Genomic DNA, 16,649 nt, shown 5'->3' with positions numbered 1-16,649 from the left:
GGATGAGCAGATGCCGCCCTCATGTGGCCAGAAGGAGCAGAGACATTCCCCTCAGAGCCATTAAAGCCCACAAGAAAAAACAGAAGATAAACTGAACCTGCGTGTCACAACAGTTTTTTTTTTTTGAGTGATCATCGGATTTTTATGGTAATCACACAGCCTGGGTGGATATATGGGAAAGATACCAAAGCTGAAGCCAGCTATGACTGCACCAGACAAGGAGGTGATTTATGAAAGTGGTCATTAATGGGCCGAGTGTGTGTTTGTGTGTGTGTGTGTGCGCAGTTCAGGGAGGAAGCATGCGTACCAACCTGTGGTTTGTCGATCGTAGACAGCATGTCTTGAACACGCTTCCCCTCTGAATCATGATCTGAGGAGACAGAGACATAGGAAAAACAAAGTGATTATCAAAAATCCATCACAAGAGGTATCTATAATGAAACAGCCATAGGTGGCTCTTAATTACAAAACAAGGAAAGACTCATTTCACCATACCAAATTTCTAAAACAGATGCACATCAACAGTTTTGCCAGCGCTGCTCAAAAACCCCCCCAAAAAAAACAGCTGTCGATTGACGAGGAGAGGTTTTTCAATTCCCCCAAGCCGTTTTATTGTGATATCTACAGATCTATGGCCCGTTATTGGCCAAAGGTCAGCCAAGGTTTGCTGGGAAATCGTACGGTCCCATAAAAAAAAGGCACGGTGACCATCAAATCACCCCTGTGAAAATATCTCCAGATGAGTTATCTGTGAGAAAAAAACAGAAATAGCTCACATTGAGAAAAAAAAAACAGACCCACATTCTTGTGTTGTCTAATGCAGTGTGATGCAACACTTGTTTTCTTCTACAAGCACAGATTTCATCACATCAAGTCATGAAGAACACAGCAGCCCTTGGAAAAAAACATCTCTGAATTATCCAGTGCTCCGCAGAAAAGCATTAGTCTAAAATTCCAGACCAAGAGCAAACAAAAGTTGATCACCCATTTTAAAAAGAATATATATAAATATAAATAAATAAATATAAATTCCACAATGACTATTCTGTTTTTTGGAGTTATTGGTTCATAGAAATCATTATCCCTAATCATCATTATGTATGATTTGCAATCAATTCACATGAGAATAACTAAATACACAAATGATGTGACGTAATCGGTGTGGCTGTAGTCCCGCAACACAGCGTAACATGGTACTGCAAATATATATATATACATATATATATACTGAGAAAGGGGGAAATTAACAGTTTGTGAGAGAGCAGGGGGAAAAAAACATTAATTCTATAAAAAAGGAGTCGTATTTTATATTACATATTTAAATGTCTATAACATCACTACAAAAATGATCAAATCATTAACAATTTTGTTGTTCTATTTATCATATAACAAAAAAAGGCCATCTTCCACTGTTCTAGCTCCTCAGGTGTGATGATTTTGTGAAAAATGTGAGGTTCTGGACTTTCAGCCACACACAAAAAAAGCGAAGATGTCACATGAGGCTGTTTGAGATTGTGTGAGGCATTAAAAGAAAAGACTTTCATTGGACTTTTTCAATTTTAGATAACGAGTCAATCCATGGCAAAAAGAAATGTTCAAAACAAATCAAAAGATAATGACAATAACCAATAGTTGGGGTCCAAAAGGTCATAAAGGTCACTTGTTAGCCACAGAAGGCTGTTGTATAATGTGAACTGGGCTGTTCTCTCTACTCTACCAGCTGTTGCAGGGTGTTGAACAGCTTCTTTGAGTGCGATACGGGACATGTACCCCCCCCTATACATGTAGCATAGACCCATGCACAGGTCAGGTCCAGTGATATGACGTGGCTGAAGGAGATTTAATAGCCCCTCGGGGCTGTAATGAGGGGGAGCGTGTGGCCGTGTGGATGTGTGAGCACGTGTGTGGCCAGTGGAAGTCTCCCGCCTGTGTGATCCCTGAAGTTGAGATTTTTCCGAACAGAGGAGTCCTGCTTTCTCCATTCAACCACTATAAATCACAAAAGATGTGTGTGTGTGTGTGTGTGTGTGTGTGTGTGTGTGTGTGTGTGTGCACAAATCCATATGAAACCAGGTCTGTTTGATGAGTGTGTTATTGTGAACGCATGCATTGACACACGTACGCACGATTGTGTACAAACTAGTTTGTATTTCAAACAGTAATGTATACTGGTGTATAGCAAGTGGTGAATGAGTTTGTGTGTGTGTGTGTGTGTGTGTGTGTGTGTGTGTGTGTGTGTGTGTGTGTGTGTGTGTGTGTGTGTGTGTGTGTGTGTGGGGGGGGGGCTAAGTCCCTTTGACAGGTTCTGTGGAGGAGAAGGCCTTACTGTGCCTGGGGGTACACTTATGAGTCATGGCAACAGTGATGTCATGGAAGCACAGCCTCGACTTGACCTCTGTCCGTGCGTGTGTGTGGGCGTCTGTGCATGCGTGCGTGCGTGCGTGCGTGCGTTAGACAGAAAAAAGCAACGCAAGAGAGAAACAGTGAGTGTGTGTCTCCAAAGTCCCACTATCAGGTTACAGGTGATTGGTGATGGGTGATATGAGGAGGGTGGTTAAGCTACTGTGTGTGTGTGTGTGTGTGTGTGTGTGTGTGTGTGTGTGTGTACGATTGTGTGGCGGCATTGGGAGAGTTCAACGGGTGAAGTACACATTCTCCATCGCTGCTAGACACACTGGCTCATTAGTGATCCTTTTTTCTTCTTCTTTTTTCTTAAACACACTTGTCCCCTTTCATCCATTTGGACCAAACTGAACTTTTCTCATTTATGGAATGAAAGCACACCCCGACTCACAGCTTCAGACACGAACGGCTCCGTCGGGTAACAGGCTGACCCTGCTTATTCCACCCATTAATCACAGCTGAGTGAAAAAGAAGAATATGGGCAGTTTAGCGCTGCCGTCTACTTGTCAATTGCAGCTAACGCGGCTAAGAAAAGAAGCGGCGGAATTCCATTACAGCATCACTTCAGCCGTCACGTTGAGCAAACAGCAGATGTTAAAAATCAAACCATAACCACGACTGATGAGCAGAGTTTCTGAAAGTCACCATTCAGTTCACCATTTTAAGTGGGAATGGAAAAATTTCATTCAGAATTCATTTTTCTTTTTTCTGGCTCCAACTATAAATTAATGATAATAATAAAATATATATATTAAAAAGCCAGAAACAGATGCTGTGATTGCATTTCTTTCTCACAAAGCAGTAAGGTTTGAAACTTGACAGTGGAGGACTATGAAATCTTAAATGTATTTGATTATTATTATTAACAGTAAGACAGCCATGCAGCCATCACTTCATGACAGCAAAAAAAAGGTGAATATCATACATTTCAGATATACGGTCACATTTTCTTATCAGCATTACAAGAAACACATTGTGGATGTCCATACTGGCCTTTGGGCTGACTGATTAGGTGAATGTATTTTCGCTGTTTTCATCATTCATACATTAACTATAGAAAATACATCAATAGCTTTGGTTGTACTTTTATTAGTTGTAGTTTGCCGTCACAGCTTCTGTTAGGCTGAATCTTGACGGACCCTAAATCCAGTGGTTACATTACACTGCCGGTTACTGCCCCGACATTTCTACAGTGAAAAATATAAAGAAATACATTTCTTTTCTCAACATGATGAAAACAAGTTGGAGAACACCCACAAACTCAGTCTGTGACAGGAGAAAGAGATTTATTTAATATTTGCTTCCTCTCACCGCCGAGTCTTCTGACTCGCTGTGGTTGTTGAGTCCAGCTGTTTAAGTGTTTAATGCAGAGGACGACCACAAAGAGTCGATGCTGACGGCCGGACCAGAAATTGAATCTCTTCCCAGTTCAACACACACACACACACACACACACACACACACACACACACACACACACACACACACACACACACACACACACACACACACACACACACACACACCCGCATTCCCTCTGTCCTTGTCGTCCCCTTACCTCCTCTCTTTTCTGTTTATGTGCTGCCCACGCACCCTCACTTCCTCTCCTTGTCTGACCTCACATCCTGTCTGTGTCTGACCGCCTGTGTTTGATTACCGGGGACAGCCAGACAGAGCGAGGGAAAAGGAGGAGCAATGAGGAATTGGGGAAAGGGGAGCAGCGGGCCGAGACTAAACAAGGCGAGAGGGGATTTAGAGGAGGAAAGACACTGAAGGACAAACTGCAGAGAGAGACAGAGAGAGAGAGAGACAGGGGGGACAAGCGAGAGGAGTCTGGGTAAGAGATTAGGTGCAGAAACATAAGGAAATTGAGAGACAAAAAGTGAGCCAGGAATCAGCGGAGAGGAGGAGAAACGGTGGGATGAAAGGAGAGAGGAAGGTGAGGGCTCAAGAGGATGTGAGGCGAGGATTACACAACCTTACGTGACATCATCAGAGGGCGCAGGGGCAGATGCACCCCACTGATCTCAGCGCGGCAGTGGTTACAGTACGAGTCACGACCGGCGAAAGACAAACAAAAACATCAACTGGATGTCTTTTTTTGAAGTTGCCGTAACAGAGTTAAGTATTTATTACACCACTGCAAATATGCCTCCGTTTCAACTTATATCCTCAATGTTCCCCAAAAACACAGATGTCCGTTGGGTGATTCAACAATACTAAAGGAGCCTTCATATTTTAAGCATATCAAGTATATCTTAGCAACAGCAAGGCAGGAGGAAAAAGCTAGATAGGTTGAAAAAACAACAACAACAAAAAACTACCTTCCGACAAGTTTTTTTTAAGCTGAGGTCATTAACTTCCTGGAGTCTCCACTGGTTGCCAGGAAACCTCAAAAGAGACAACAGGACAAGGCAGCAACCTTCCAATCAAACTCTAAACAAGAATGAGAATAAAGGGATTTGCCAAAATGTCAAACCATTCCTTTAACCCCAAAGTTTCTCACTCACTGTTTCAGAGTTGAAATCTCTCCAACATTTTTTTTTTAATCTACACAGACTTTACCCTCATATTTTAAATCAAAAAATCTGATTTTTTCATAGCTGTTCATCATCCGGACTGATTGACAAGTGCACCAGCTTCCAGACACTGAAAATATTGAATGGGACTTTTTCTTCCATAGTCCTGGACACCAGAAAATAACTCAGAACACTGCCACTCTGTTGCATGAAAGAAAGGTTTGGATTATTTGAAAGCGCACATTTACATAATTCTCTCCGTTTTATTCCTTGCTTCGTTCTCTAACTCTTCCCTCCCTTGCTTCCTCAGTCCTCAAATACATGGTACAAGTTTACAAGAAGCTTTTTTTTTTTTTTAAATATCACACACCTACACACTTCATAATTAATGGCGTCACTTGCTCGAAAAAAAAGCTACAGTAAAACTGAGTCACGTTAACGTGGAGGGGGTTGCATTCCTCTTGCATGACGGCCTGCGGTTCTTAGACAAAGTCTGTCTGCGCTGGGACAGAAAAAGACCTTTAAGGCCTGGAATAAAAATGTGAAAAATGTGGCAACGGTCGCTCACTCAGCCCCCACTACAGTACACACACACACGCACGCACACACACCCTGTGCCTTTGGCCCTGTATGTGTGTGCGTGTGTGTGTGTGTGTGTGTAAAGTTCTAAAGGAAAGAAGTGAGATGTGATACCCATCTTCAGAAGCCTCTAATCAGGGAGTACAAAGCAAAGTGACAAACACTCAGCTGGAAATGGAGAGGGAGGACAGACAGAAGTGGATAGAGAGGAAGGAGTGGGGACAGAAAGAGAGAGAAGGGAGAGACGGAAAGAGGGAGGGAGAAGAAGAAAGAGGAAAATGGAGGGAGCAAGGGGCACAGACCTTGAATTCCACACTATTATCATCTTCTGCATAGTGAGCATTCCATCTGTTCAACAGCTGGGACACACACACACACACACACACACACACACACACACACACGCAGAGTCGTTGGGACATGCCTGAAATTGTGGTTGTCATGGTGAAGGTTTGGTTCTCATGGCCAGAGTCCTGATCGTTTATAAAGGGGATTAGAGAGGGAGAGAGAGACAGAAAGCCTGGCACAGAGAGATGTAGGAAAGAAAGCAGAACGAAAAAACAAAAAACAACAACCCTAAATTAAAAATTTAAAGAATCAAACCCAGAACCGAGAGGAAGGCCGTAAGAGACGCAGATATAGAGGCAGACATGCAAATAAGCGCCAAGGTTATGGCCGCCTTTCTGCAGTAACGTGATTTATTGGGCTCCGTGCAAATGAGAAACCCAGATTCCTTAATCGGGGGTCAAGGGGTTGAGAGAATCACGTTAATGCAGGTGGATTTGTGCACCGGGGACATGGTGTAGAACCAGGTTTCTGTAGAAATTACATCTATGGCAGCAACACACAGCGATCACAACAAAGGTCGTTATTCTTGTGCCCTCGCATTCTAGAAGAATGAAATCCAAAGTCCAACTTCAACTGAAAATAAAACGAACAAGCCACAGCATAAACACACAGCTGCATTCACCAGCGTCCCTGCCTTAACCCAATTTCTCTCAATAACCGGGTTCATGTCCGCATGTAAATGCAGCGGGCGAGAGACACAGAGACCTTGTCCACTGCCGCCCCTCTCGCTCAGGACAGACACGAGCGTCTCAACTGCCAAGTGACACAAAAAAACCATGTGCGCTTTTCCAAGAAGAGTGCGACAAGCCGAGCGCGCACACGTAACGCATGTGTGTTTACGTAAGTGTGTACGTGCCGCGAGCGGCGCGGCGAACCTGGCCAGGCGGGAGGGGGATTATTGGGGGGGGGATGAGTTTCTCAAGAAGAACCCTGACCCCATCCGACCCTGCTCAGCCCAAAAGAGTTTTGAGAGCGCGACTGCGGACTGGCAGGCGAGAGAGCGGAAGACAAGTCCACAGTCTGACAGACGGCAGAGGCAGAGACGCACGGGGACCGGCGAGCAAAGAGGCGAGCAGAGAACACAGGAAGGCAGAGCAGCAGGGAATTATAGGGATATAAAAACGGACTAAGGTCACTCAAGTCCAATGCTGAGGACAAAAATGATTGCAATGTGAAGGGGTTTTTTTTTGTGCATCCTTTTCATGATTATTGTTGCCAATTCTTAGAAAACAATCCTCATGAAAGCAAAAAACTGATATGAGATGGTGCCATCATTATCCAGTTTACCCATGTTACAAGATTCTTGTGTAGTTAAAGGGGCAGCACGCCATTTGGGAGAAAGATAGTTTGTTGTTGTGGATTTTTTTGACCGCATCGGTCGGGGGCTCGGACCCGCAGCCTCGTGCATGGGAGAAGGACGAGCTAACCACGAGGTCAAAACCCCTGAACAGTGGCGCCTGCCGCTAGCACGTCTCTCAAGTTGTCGGGGAGTGACGTTTCCAAACTGCACACAGTGTCGTGCGGTGCGGTCCGCACCCTTTTTGGGGTTTTCAATTAACAGAACCATTTTTTTCCCGTCATGCACACAGAATGAGGAAATAAATCCCCCAAATTTCCCAAAAAGTATATTGGATTAAAATCACTTAGTGCCCCTTTAAGGCCAAAGACGGACCAGATTGACTATTATGTAACAGTCGCCTGATTTTGAATGTCCTGTTGATTTTTCAACAAAAACTAGTGAACGATTGTCCCAAAATTAATGACATATGACGTCTTATAATGCCACTTGCAAGAGTTGTCAGTCCACTCAACCTTTTTATTTTTTTGTGTGTTACACAAACATCAGTAAGCAGCAGATGTCTAAAGGGTTTGAGCAATTCGTCTGGATGAATTACCTAATTCGATTGGACCAAACTCAATTCAACCCCGACGGAGCCGTTAAAAAGACTCAATATTATGTAAGCCAGTTGTGGTCAGTGCGGAGCGACGGGCTGCTGCAGTTTGACAGTGTGGCGAGTTTATCGCTTGTATCACAAGGTTCATTCAGCTGAACGGGGGAAATGTCTGCTGTACTCATTGTAACTGGCGAGAACAAACTCCCCTTCTAATCCCACTAGTCCTGTTACATGATATCAGCGGGAAAGACATTCCTCTGCTGGTAAAGCCATCCCTTGTTCTCTTTCTGTTTTCTGTACATCCCCCATCTTGGCTCTTTCACTCCCCAATTTCAGGGGCCTTCATTTCTCTCCCTTCCTATCCTCTCGTCTTATCTCTGGCTTTTTCTTTCTCCCCTCGACATTCCCTCTTCCTGGTCTCCCGCTTTTCGACCCCGCTGCCCTCCATCTTGCCCTACAAACATAGCCGTATTTGGATTTGAGGGAAGGGGTTTGTGAGTTCGTTGCGAGGGCGGTGGGGGCTGAGATTATCGCCATGGCGATCCACATCATAACAGTCCAGTCAGGGGAACGCTGGGTGTGTGCTCACACACATTTCCAGGCCTGTTGCTACATTTACGGCAGGAGAGCTGGAAGCCGAGCTCGATGTTAATGTAAGGGCTGAGTCCTGACTCGGCCAAAGGCCACCGGAGCTAATGAGGATGACATCAGCAAAACTACAGGGCATTGTGCTTTGAATAAGCCTCCTTTTACTACTGTCATTGATCCAAAACTGAGACTTCACTGGTGCTGCAGCTTAACTGGTAGGGAAATATATCAAAGTAAAAAATAAAAAGAAGGAAGAGATTTAGGAAATTCCAGTCCTGCACCTAATTATTTGGTACCACTTTTTAGTGCGACCACATTCATAAAGGCATCATGGGTATTAAGTAAAGGAAATATTTTACCATTGCGTCATAGATCAGTTATTGGATTTCTATGCTGTCAACAATGTTTACCATTCTCCAGCGGGACACTGGAGAATGGTAAACATTGTTGCTGTAAGTCGAAAGGTTCATTGATCCTCCAATGAACCTCTGACCTCTGACCTTCTTGAGAAAAGCCGGATGGCATTCTCTTTAGGAGCGACTTATAGACGTAAGGGTTATTACATATTATCAATTCTAGTGATGACAGGAAAACTGCTACCTTCTTTTACCTGTTACTTTACCTGGCTGATTATTAATGGCTTGTGAAAAGTGAGACACTCACACCCACCAACAAAAATATCCCCATAAATGGCTTGTATGTATCTACTTAAGTCACTGGTAAATTATGTATTAACTGCCAATATAACCATTAACTACGACAACCATTCAATGCTATCAATTATTTTTATTTTGCTTTCATCTTGAGTAACTTTTAATATCAAGCGTAAGTTAAATGACAAACAAGTAAAATATGTCAGTTCAATTAATTATAGTCAACAAAAAAAGAGATCTGGGATTTGAATTGAGATTTTGGTCCCATCTTTCAGGGGTGTTAAGTAACATTTACTTTAAAAGAAGAAACTGAAATATGAAATATCACATTCAAGAATGTAAGAGTTTGCTTTCACCTTTGTTTGTTTGTTGGTTTATTTTTTGAAGGATTACGCAAAAACTACTAAACCGATTTTTGGTTCTTTAACTATGTTTTATGACAAATGAATCATTTAGGTTATCAGACCACTTCTTTTTTTCTATTTTATTTCTACTATAAGAACTAGACAATCACGTGTAGTATTTTTCAGCCTTGGTGGAGGTATACGCTCTACTGAGTGCCATTCTGGTTACAGGTATTAACTTTAGTCTCTGCTACGACAATAGTATTTGTATTCTTGGATTAATATACCTTAAGAAAAAATATTTCTGATGATATTTCTGATAAATATGATTAAAAAAGTCTGAAGCACAGAATGTGCCAAGAACCGAGAACCGAAATTCAATTTCAGAAGATTTTTCTTGTTTCAAAACATCCTTTTTGGCACATTTTCATTGTTTGGCAAAGATGAAAAATGTTGAGTAACTATTTTTTGGTTAGATTCACTTCTGTCAACGCTGAAGTCGCCAGATGGTTTCCTTTAAGTTTGTCTCGAAGAAGACAGTGCAGCTGAAAATGAACTCTGAGGAATGCCTGAGACTCTAAGTGCTTCTCGAGGAAGAGAAAACAAAGTTAGGCATTCACAATTTTTCCTCTACTTATTAGATACGCTTCCACAGCTATCATACGATAACTGCGGACCGAGGTAACATCTAAGACCATTGTTATTTCCTTATATCTCATTCACAGGGCCAACATGGTGGACACATCTGGTTTCTCCTGAATTCACAGCACTCGGCTATGACGTAGAACCATAGATGGAGGAGCCGAGGGTGCTGGTCCATCTGTTTCTGCTGAAATCCCAGTTTCTCAGGAGTGAGAGACGGGCTCTGCGGTGGTGATGATGCAGAGCCAAGATGGAGGAACAGAGGGGACGGGGCCCACATCTGTTTCTGCTCAGCGAGCAGCACAGCTCTGAGGAAAAAAGGCCCATAGAGCTGCTTTACTGGGGAATGGTCACTGCTCTCGCCAAGTCAGCCGGCTGCCTTACTGGCACCGGGGCACTAGCCACACACACACAGCGCCGCCTACGCTTTACCCTTGATGCCCTTGGTCTCGGTGTGTGTGTGTGTGTGTGTGTGTGGTATTCTGGGTTGGACCATACATGGATGCACCGGGCCAAGCAGCAACTTTGTCGGAATGTTTGTACTCTGCTCTTAAACTCTCTGTCTCTCCGTCTTTCCATCTCTCCGTTCCCTGTGATGTAGCGAGTTCTGGTTATGTCTACTTTTTTCCCTATTTTTTCCTCTGTACAAACCTTCCATCCATGTTCCTCCTCTCATCTGTCCTTCAAACCCTGCATTCCTCCACTCTCTCTGTTTGGGGCCCTGCCTCCCGCCAATCCTCCGGACCCTCATGCTCTGATTATTTTACAGGAAGCCCAGTCACGGGGTGTTTGTGCATGTGTGTGTATGTGTGTGTGTGTGGTACCGGTAGCTGACTCAGCCTGCTCTCCGCCCTAGTACTGAGACCCTCGCAGACCAGAACAGGCAACCAACAACATGCTGACATGGTCCTGTCTGTCATGCGTGCTATTGTTGAGCGTGCACGACAGTATGTGCTGCATGAAACTGTTGAGTCTCGTGAGCCGAGCTCCGGACTTTGCTTTTCTTTTCCTCCTTTGACACTCCTCTAAGATGATTCTCTGTTATGTGTTCTGTGGCAGCCTGGTATGTGTGTGTGGTAAGAAGCTGTGCAGTCTCCTCCAAGTGCAGTGCAGCCAAACACTGCCTCCTCTGTTTGTGCACATTCTGCAATTAGTACAGTACGCGATTTTCCGGTTCAAATGCAATTTTGTACGTTAGTGAACAAACCAATTTGATTAAAAATGCCCAATGAGATATTTCCAAAGGGTCAAAAACAGCAACATTTCTTCGAAAGAGCAATATGCTAAATTAATCTCAATACCCAACAGACCTTATAGTGAACAGCCCTATCCCTAACCCTAGTCAATAAAATCTGCAAACATCTTCAGACTGCTTCTTGAAAAAAAAAAAAGAAAAAAAATACTTGAATAACAATGAATCAATTTGTTAACACCGTTGTCCGTTAATCTTGTGATGATCGCCCCATCTATTGATGAGCTCATAGTCTCAGCTCTAATAAACAGTTTTTAGTCAGGAGTTACTTTCTGCTGCAAAAACAGCCCCATGTTCAAACTGCGTTCTGTAAACTGTCCAGAGTAACCAGGAGATTTTTTTTTTCTCCTAGGAGGTGTTGAAGAATTTTTAAAAACAACATTTCAATGCTGCTGTGAGCAGCAGCAAAAGGTACGGACATGGAAGCAGAACACTCAGATATAGACATCTTAAATCAAAAGCAAATAAAACTAGAATACACTACCCAAACCTGTCCCAATGTTTTCATCCACCTAAACAAAACAGCAGTTATCTTTATGGACTTAACAACAGTTTTGCAATCCCATATGTACAATGAGTCCAAACAATATTCAATATACAACGCACTTCCATCACCACAACAGTAAAATTACATAACAACATGTTGTTTTTGTTCCAAAAATTTAAAACATTCCTTATTTACACGCACACACCTGGCCGCGATCAAATATTCCTCTGATGTGACGCCACGCTGCGAGGGACTGAACCAAAGTTTTATGAGGATGGTAGATTAAAAAAAGAGTTTGACAGTTACAGTGAACTCTTGGATGAATTTATGTCCCTTCAGCTTTTTTCTGTCATCACCTCCACAGATAGCCATGTGTGTCGCGTGTGAGAGTGTGTCCGACTATGAAGAGATATTCTGCCCTCTTTTTTAATAACCCATACATACATCTGACGTGTCAAAAGACGTGTCATTAAAAAGGAAAAGAACCACAAGTATGTGTGTGTGTGTGTGCACCCCAATGTCTTTGCACATGTGCACATATTTTTTTTTTATGTGCATGTGCGATAAGACTGAGCTGCTGTGAGCTCAAAGGTTCCCTTCATCTCAAGCAGGGCTCTACAGGTATGCGTCTCCCCCCTTCCCCCCTCACATCTCCCCCCACTCACTCAGCCAACACTCCCCCCCCCCCTCCTTGGCTCAGCCTTCCCCAACAAGGCCAGTATTGTAGTGAGGGTAAAACGATAGCGCTCAGGGACGGGTTCAGCTATGTGGTTACCCAGACAACCCCTCTTTACCCCCTTCCCCACCTTCAATCCCCCCAGACCCACCCCACTGGATCCCTTCATCTCACGGCGGAGGACAAAGTCAGCCGCACGGAGACAAAGAGAGCGGGGTCAGAGAGGACACAAGTTATTCTTTCACAAAGAGATATGAGCCGCTCGTGTGGCACGTTGAGATGCAGCTGCAGCGATGGGGGGGTTTGTTGGTTTTGGAGTGAAATTAAAAAATCTAACAGAAAATAGCAATTGGGTCAATTTGTGTGGCTTTTGGGAGCAGGTTTGTGTTTAGTTGTGTGTTCCGTGTGACATCTGTGTATAAGCCTGATGTGAACCATCGGCCTTCAACAAGAGTTATTATTATCGACAAAAGTTTGTGCCAGTCTCTCCTCCCAACTTTCTGTGCTTGTGTGTGTCTCTCACCTTGTGTGTGTGTCTCCGGTTCACCGTTTCGTGGACTGCTGCGGAGTCGTCTCTCCGGCTTCTTCCCTCCCGGACTGCAGACACCGCCCCCTGACCCCACTGACCCGAGCAACGGGGCGTGTGATTTGTTGCTGCATCGCAAACAGAAATTACAGAATTTAACAGAATTTGTGATTTTCTATTCTCAAAGAAATAAAGCGTCTTACTTTCACCATTGTCGCTTCTCATTCATAGCATTTTCTGTAACTAAGCACCAACTGTGGAAAGGACACATCTGCTTCCTGTTTCCACCAGTATCCACATGATCAGTGTACTTGAACGGTTGCGTGATTTGCATTGTCAGGTATTGTATGGAAAATATAAGATGATGAAAGTAAAGTAAACCCATTACTTAGTATCATAAGGTCAATGTTCACCTGTATCCGTTGTGTGCTGGCCCCAGGCTGCCCTTATAGAGAGAGGAGGGAGGGGAGTTCAGTCGGTTCTGTCGCTCTAGTTGTCTCTGTTCCTTTATCTTTTTGGGCTGTGGCTTACTGTACTCCTCTCTGCCTATGTAGTTAGACATCCCATATACCGGGATGATTTCTGCAGGAGAGGAGAGGAATCAGTGCCAAAGGACATTTTAAACTGGATTAGCAATTGCATCATTAAAAAAACAACAACGTAAGAAGGAAGAAGGCATGAAGTCCAGTCAGCATGTCCGTACCTGGGTCACCGTACATGGGGGGAAGGTGGTGCTGGTAGTACTGATGGTGGGGCAGGTCTCCCGGGCTGACAGGGGGGTAGAAAGAGTGAGAGTTTGGGATGAAGTGAGGGTGAGTCAGGTAGGGGGGCAGGTGGTGTGTGGGGGAAAGGGCTGGAGAGTAGGAGGGAGGGTAGCACTCTGGGGACTGGGGGGTCACCACCACCCGGCGGACCCCTGTGTTATCCTCCAGCACCTGCGGGGGGAGACCAGAAAAAAGATGATGAGTGAGAGGGATAAAGTTTGCGCCGTCTTTCCATTTTCATTTGAAAGGATTTTTTTAAAGATTCTAAGATTCTAGTTGAAAAACAATCTTATTCTACTGTCCATAGTTTTGTGAGAGATTAGGGTGCCTTGTCTGCCAATGGTGGAAATCCAATTTTTATTGGATTTTTAAAAAATCATTGCACAATATGTTTAACAAATGATAAAATTATCCTTATGTTGCGTTTTACATTGGTGAGAACAAGTTCTGGCATGTTGTCATCAGATTGTCATCAGATTTTAATAGCAACATGTTTCAAAGAACTGTATCAAATTAACATGTATTCACACGCACGCACGCACAAACACATACCGACACACATTCACAGGCCTGCATTCCAAGCAGAGAGTACACACTCCCTGCAGAAAGGGGGAAGTCCTCTGCTGGTCCCCAACAACAACAACAAAATACACAATCACACACACACACACACACACACACACACACACACAGAGGCAACAGACTCTGTGCCAGAATACGACAGACAGAGAGAAAGAAACGAGGGTATTAAGGAGGGGAGGAAGAGGGTTACAGAACTAATCCGAGTGAGAAAAACTAAGAGAGGGGGAGAAGAAAAGGGGGAGGGGGAGGAGGAGGAGGAGGAGGAGGAGGCCCCCCTATCTACCCCTCATCCCCTCCCTGGCTGCAGAGGAGAAAAACAGAGTGTTTACAGGAAAACAAGGGCAAATTCCACGCAAGAGTACATGTGGACCCGACCTGCGAACCCACGCATCATTTACTGGCTCGGAGACAAAACAATGCAAACTGGAATGGGACAAACATGCGTGCACATATGCCCCCGCACACCCACCAGCACAGAGCCGCCATCAGGACAGACCGCCAAGGACACAAACACAGACGCACGCACACACACACACACACGCATGTGCAAAATCCATCTGTCGGTGCACTGCTATCCACCACCGCAATGCTCTTTCTCCATCCATCCATTCTTTCTCCAGAGCCGAGCGCTCATCCCCCCCAAAAAAAACCTACCCACCCCGTGCCTGTCTCTCCTATCAGGCTTGTTTTTGTAAGAATGACAGTGTTTCCCGCTCACACTTGGCCCAGTCCCTACTGACACACACACACACACACGAGCAAACACAAACACACACCCACGGTGAGCCAATGACCCGACTTCCACTGGCACCGGAACACAATCCCACCACATGCAGACCACAGATGTATCAGTAACACTACACTGGTGAGGACATTCGCTAACCTTTGACCCCTCCACACCACCAACATGCCAAACTTAACCTTCAACCAACTCATGATGTCAAACTTTTTTTTCTAAATAACCAAAATGATAAAACCCAGATTAAATCTTATATTTTCTCTATTCTTCTGAGGACATCTGATGGAGAACACAGCTCACTCCTTCTCTCTCTCTTACAAACAGACGCACACACGTGAGACAGAATTCTCCCAGAATTCAGCACATTCCTGACCGTTGCTCCGGTGGGGGAGGAGGCTGCCACGGAAACGACTATTTTTGTGAGACAACAGGGACAAAAAAGGGGCCTGATGGATCAAGTCCATCATATCAATGCTTGGCATTCTTGACAGATGACCACTTGATCCACTTCTGATAGTTCTGAAGTGAAACAGCTAAAAGTCGATGAGCCATCTGAACCGTATTTGCTTCATCATCGCAATGCAACATTTTCTTTAATGCATGTCAGGAATCTTCCGGAAACAAACATCACTTTGCTGAAACAAACTTTTTCTTTACTACTAAAGAAAAAAGTTCTATGAGACAACAATTGTCACACACACTCAAACACACTAACCTGTGAGATGTATCCCGGGGGCACGTGGATGGGAGGGATCGACCCATTTGGGGACATCATGGGAACCTCAGCGGGACCTGGAAAGGGGGGCGAAAAAAAGATTTATTTATTTAACCGGGCAGCTTGCGCTCATTTACATTTGTCAGTCGACAGTTCAACAGTTACACAATCGGGGACACAAACATGGCCACACAGTGAAGGGGAGGGTGAGACAGATGTGTCACAGTTTATTTTACAACACTCCTTGTTCCAGTAAATGAAGAGTAAGTTTGTATTAGAGTTAAGGCTACTATCTAGAGGTCAGAAAATACGATTATTTCATGGAAATATTATCTGATTTTGATGTATTCTTGCCTAATTTGTTTTTCAGTGCACCCTGATACGGATGCACTATAAATATAATGAAATAAAACCTTGAAAATGATCTGGCCATCTTGGCCAGGTCTCCCTCAAAACATAAAATGTAATCTGAAGGGACTTCCTGGTTAAATAAAGAGAAAGAAAGAAAAATAAACAACTTAAAACTTCCCTTGCTCCTGTCCCATAACATAAATGCAAATGAAAAATTGTAAGAGTCTGTTCGACACGAGGGGGCACACGACCCCGCTCGCTGAATAAGAAAAACCTCTGCATTTGAATGAGATGCAAATAAAATCTAATAGAATTAGCAGATTGATAATGATGTTGACGTTTCCACTATCCATATCTCCTCTGTCTCTCTCCTCCTCCGTCTCTGTGTGATGGAGGTCTGTGGCTGGTAAAGTCATTGGGACCCCGTTGGGACAGCTGGAGGCAGACCTGGCCTCAGAATAAATAAATCACACACACACACACACACACACACACACACACACACACACACACACACACACACACACACACACACACACACACACACACACACACACACACACACACACACACACACACACACACA

At 44.1% G+C, this 16,649-nt stretch overlaps 1 protein-coding gene across 4 annotated transcripts in view; it reads right to left on the bottom strand.

Moving 5' to 3' along the window:
• The window catches only part of fndc3ba (fibronectin type III domain containing 3Ba), a 90,664-nt gene that overhangs the window by 30,102 nt on the left and 43,913 nt on the right, over positions 1–16,649 (bottom strand). For all 4 annotated transcript variants that reach the window (XM_035609985.2, XM_035609986.2, XM_035609984.2 and 1 more), the window contains exons 4-8: positions 15,713–15,789; positions 13,616–13,847; positions 13,326–13,494; positions 12,910–13,040; positions 312–370 (exon numbers count right to left, since the gene is read on the bottom strand). In XM_035609985.2, coding sequence (XP_035465878.1) covers positions 312–370; positions 12,910–13,040; positions 13,326–13,494; positions 13,616–13,847; positions 15,713–15,789 — 668 coding nt within the window. The remainder of the gene's footprint in view (positions 1–311; positions 371–12,909; positions 13,041–13,325; positions 13,495–13,615; positions 13,848–15,712; positions 15,790–16,649) is intronic.

Source organism: Scophthalmus maximus, chromosome 15 (genome assembly GCF_022379125.1).
Source record: "Scophthalmus maximus strain ysfricsl-2021 chromosome 15, ASM2237912v1, whole genome shotgun sequence".
NCBI classification, from domain to species: Eukaryota; Metazoa; Chordata; class Actinopteri; order Pleuronectiformes; family Scophthalmidae; genus Scophthalmus; species Scophthalmus maximus.
This window is presented reverse-complemented; position numbering and strand designations above follow the sequence as displayed.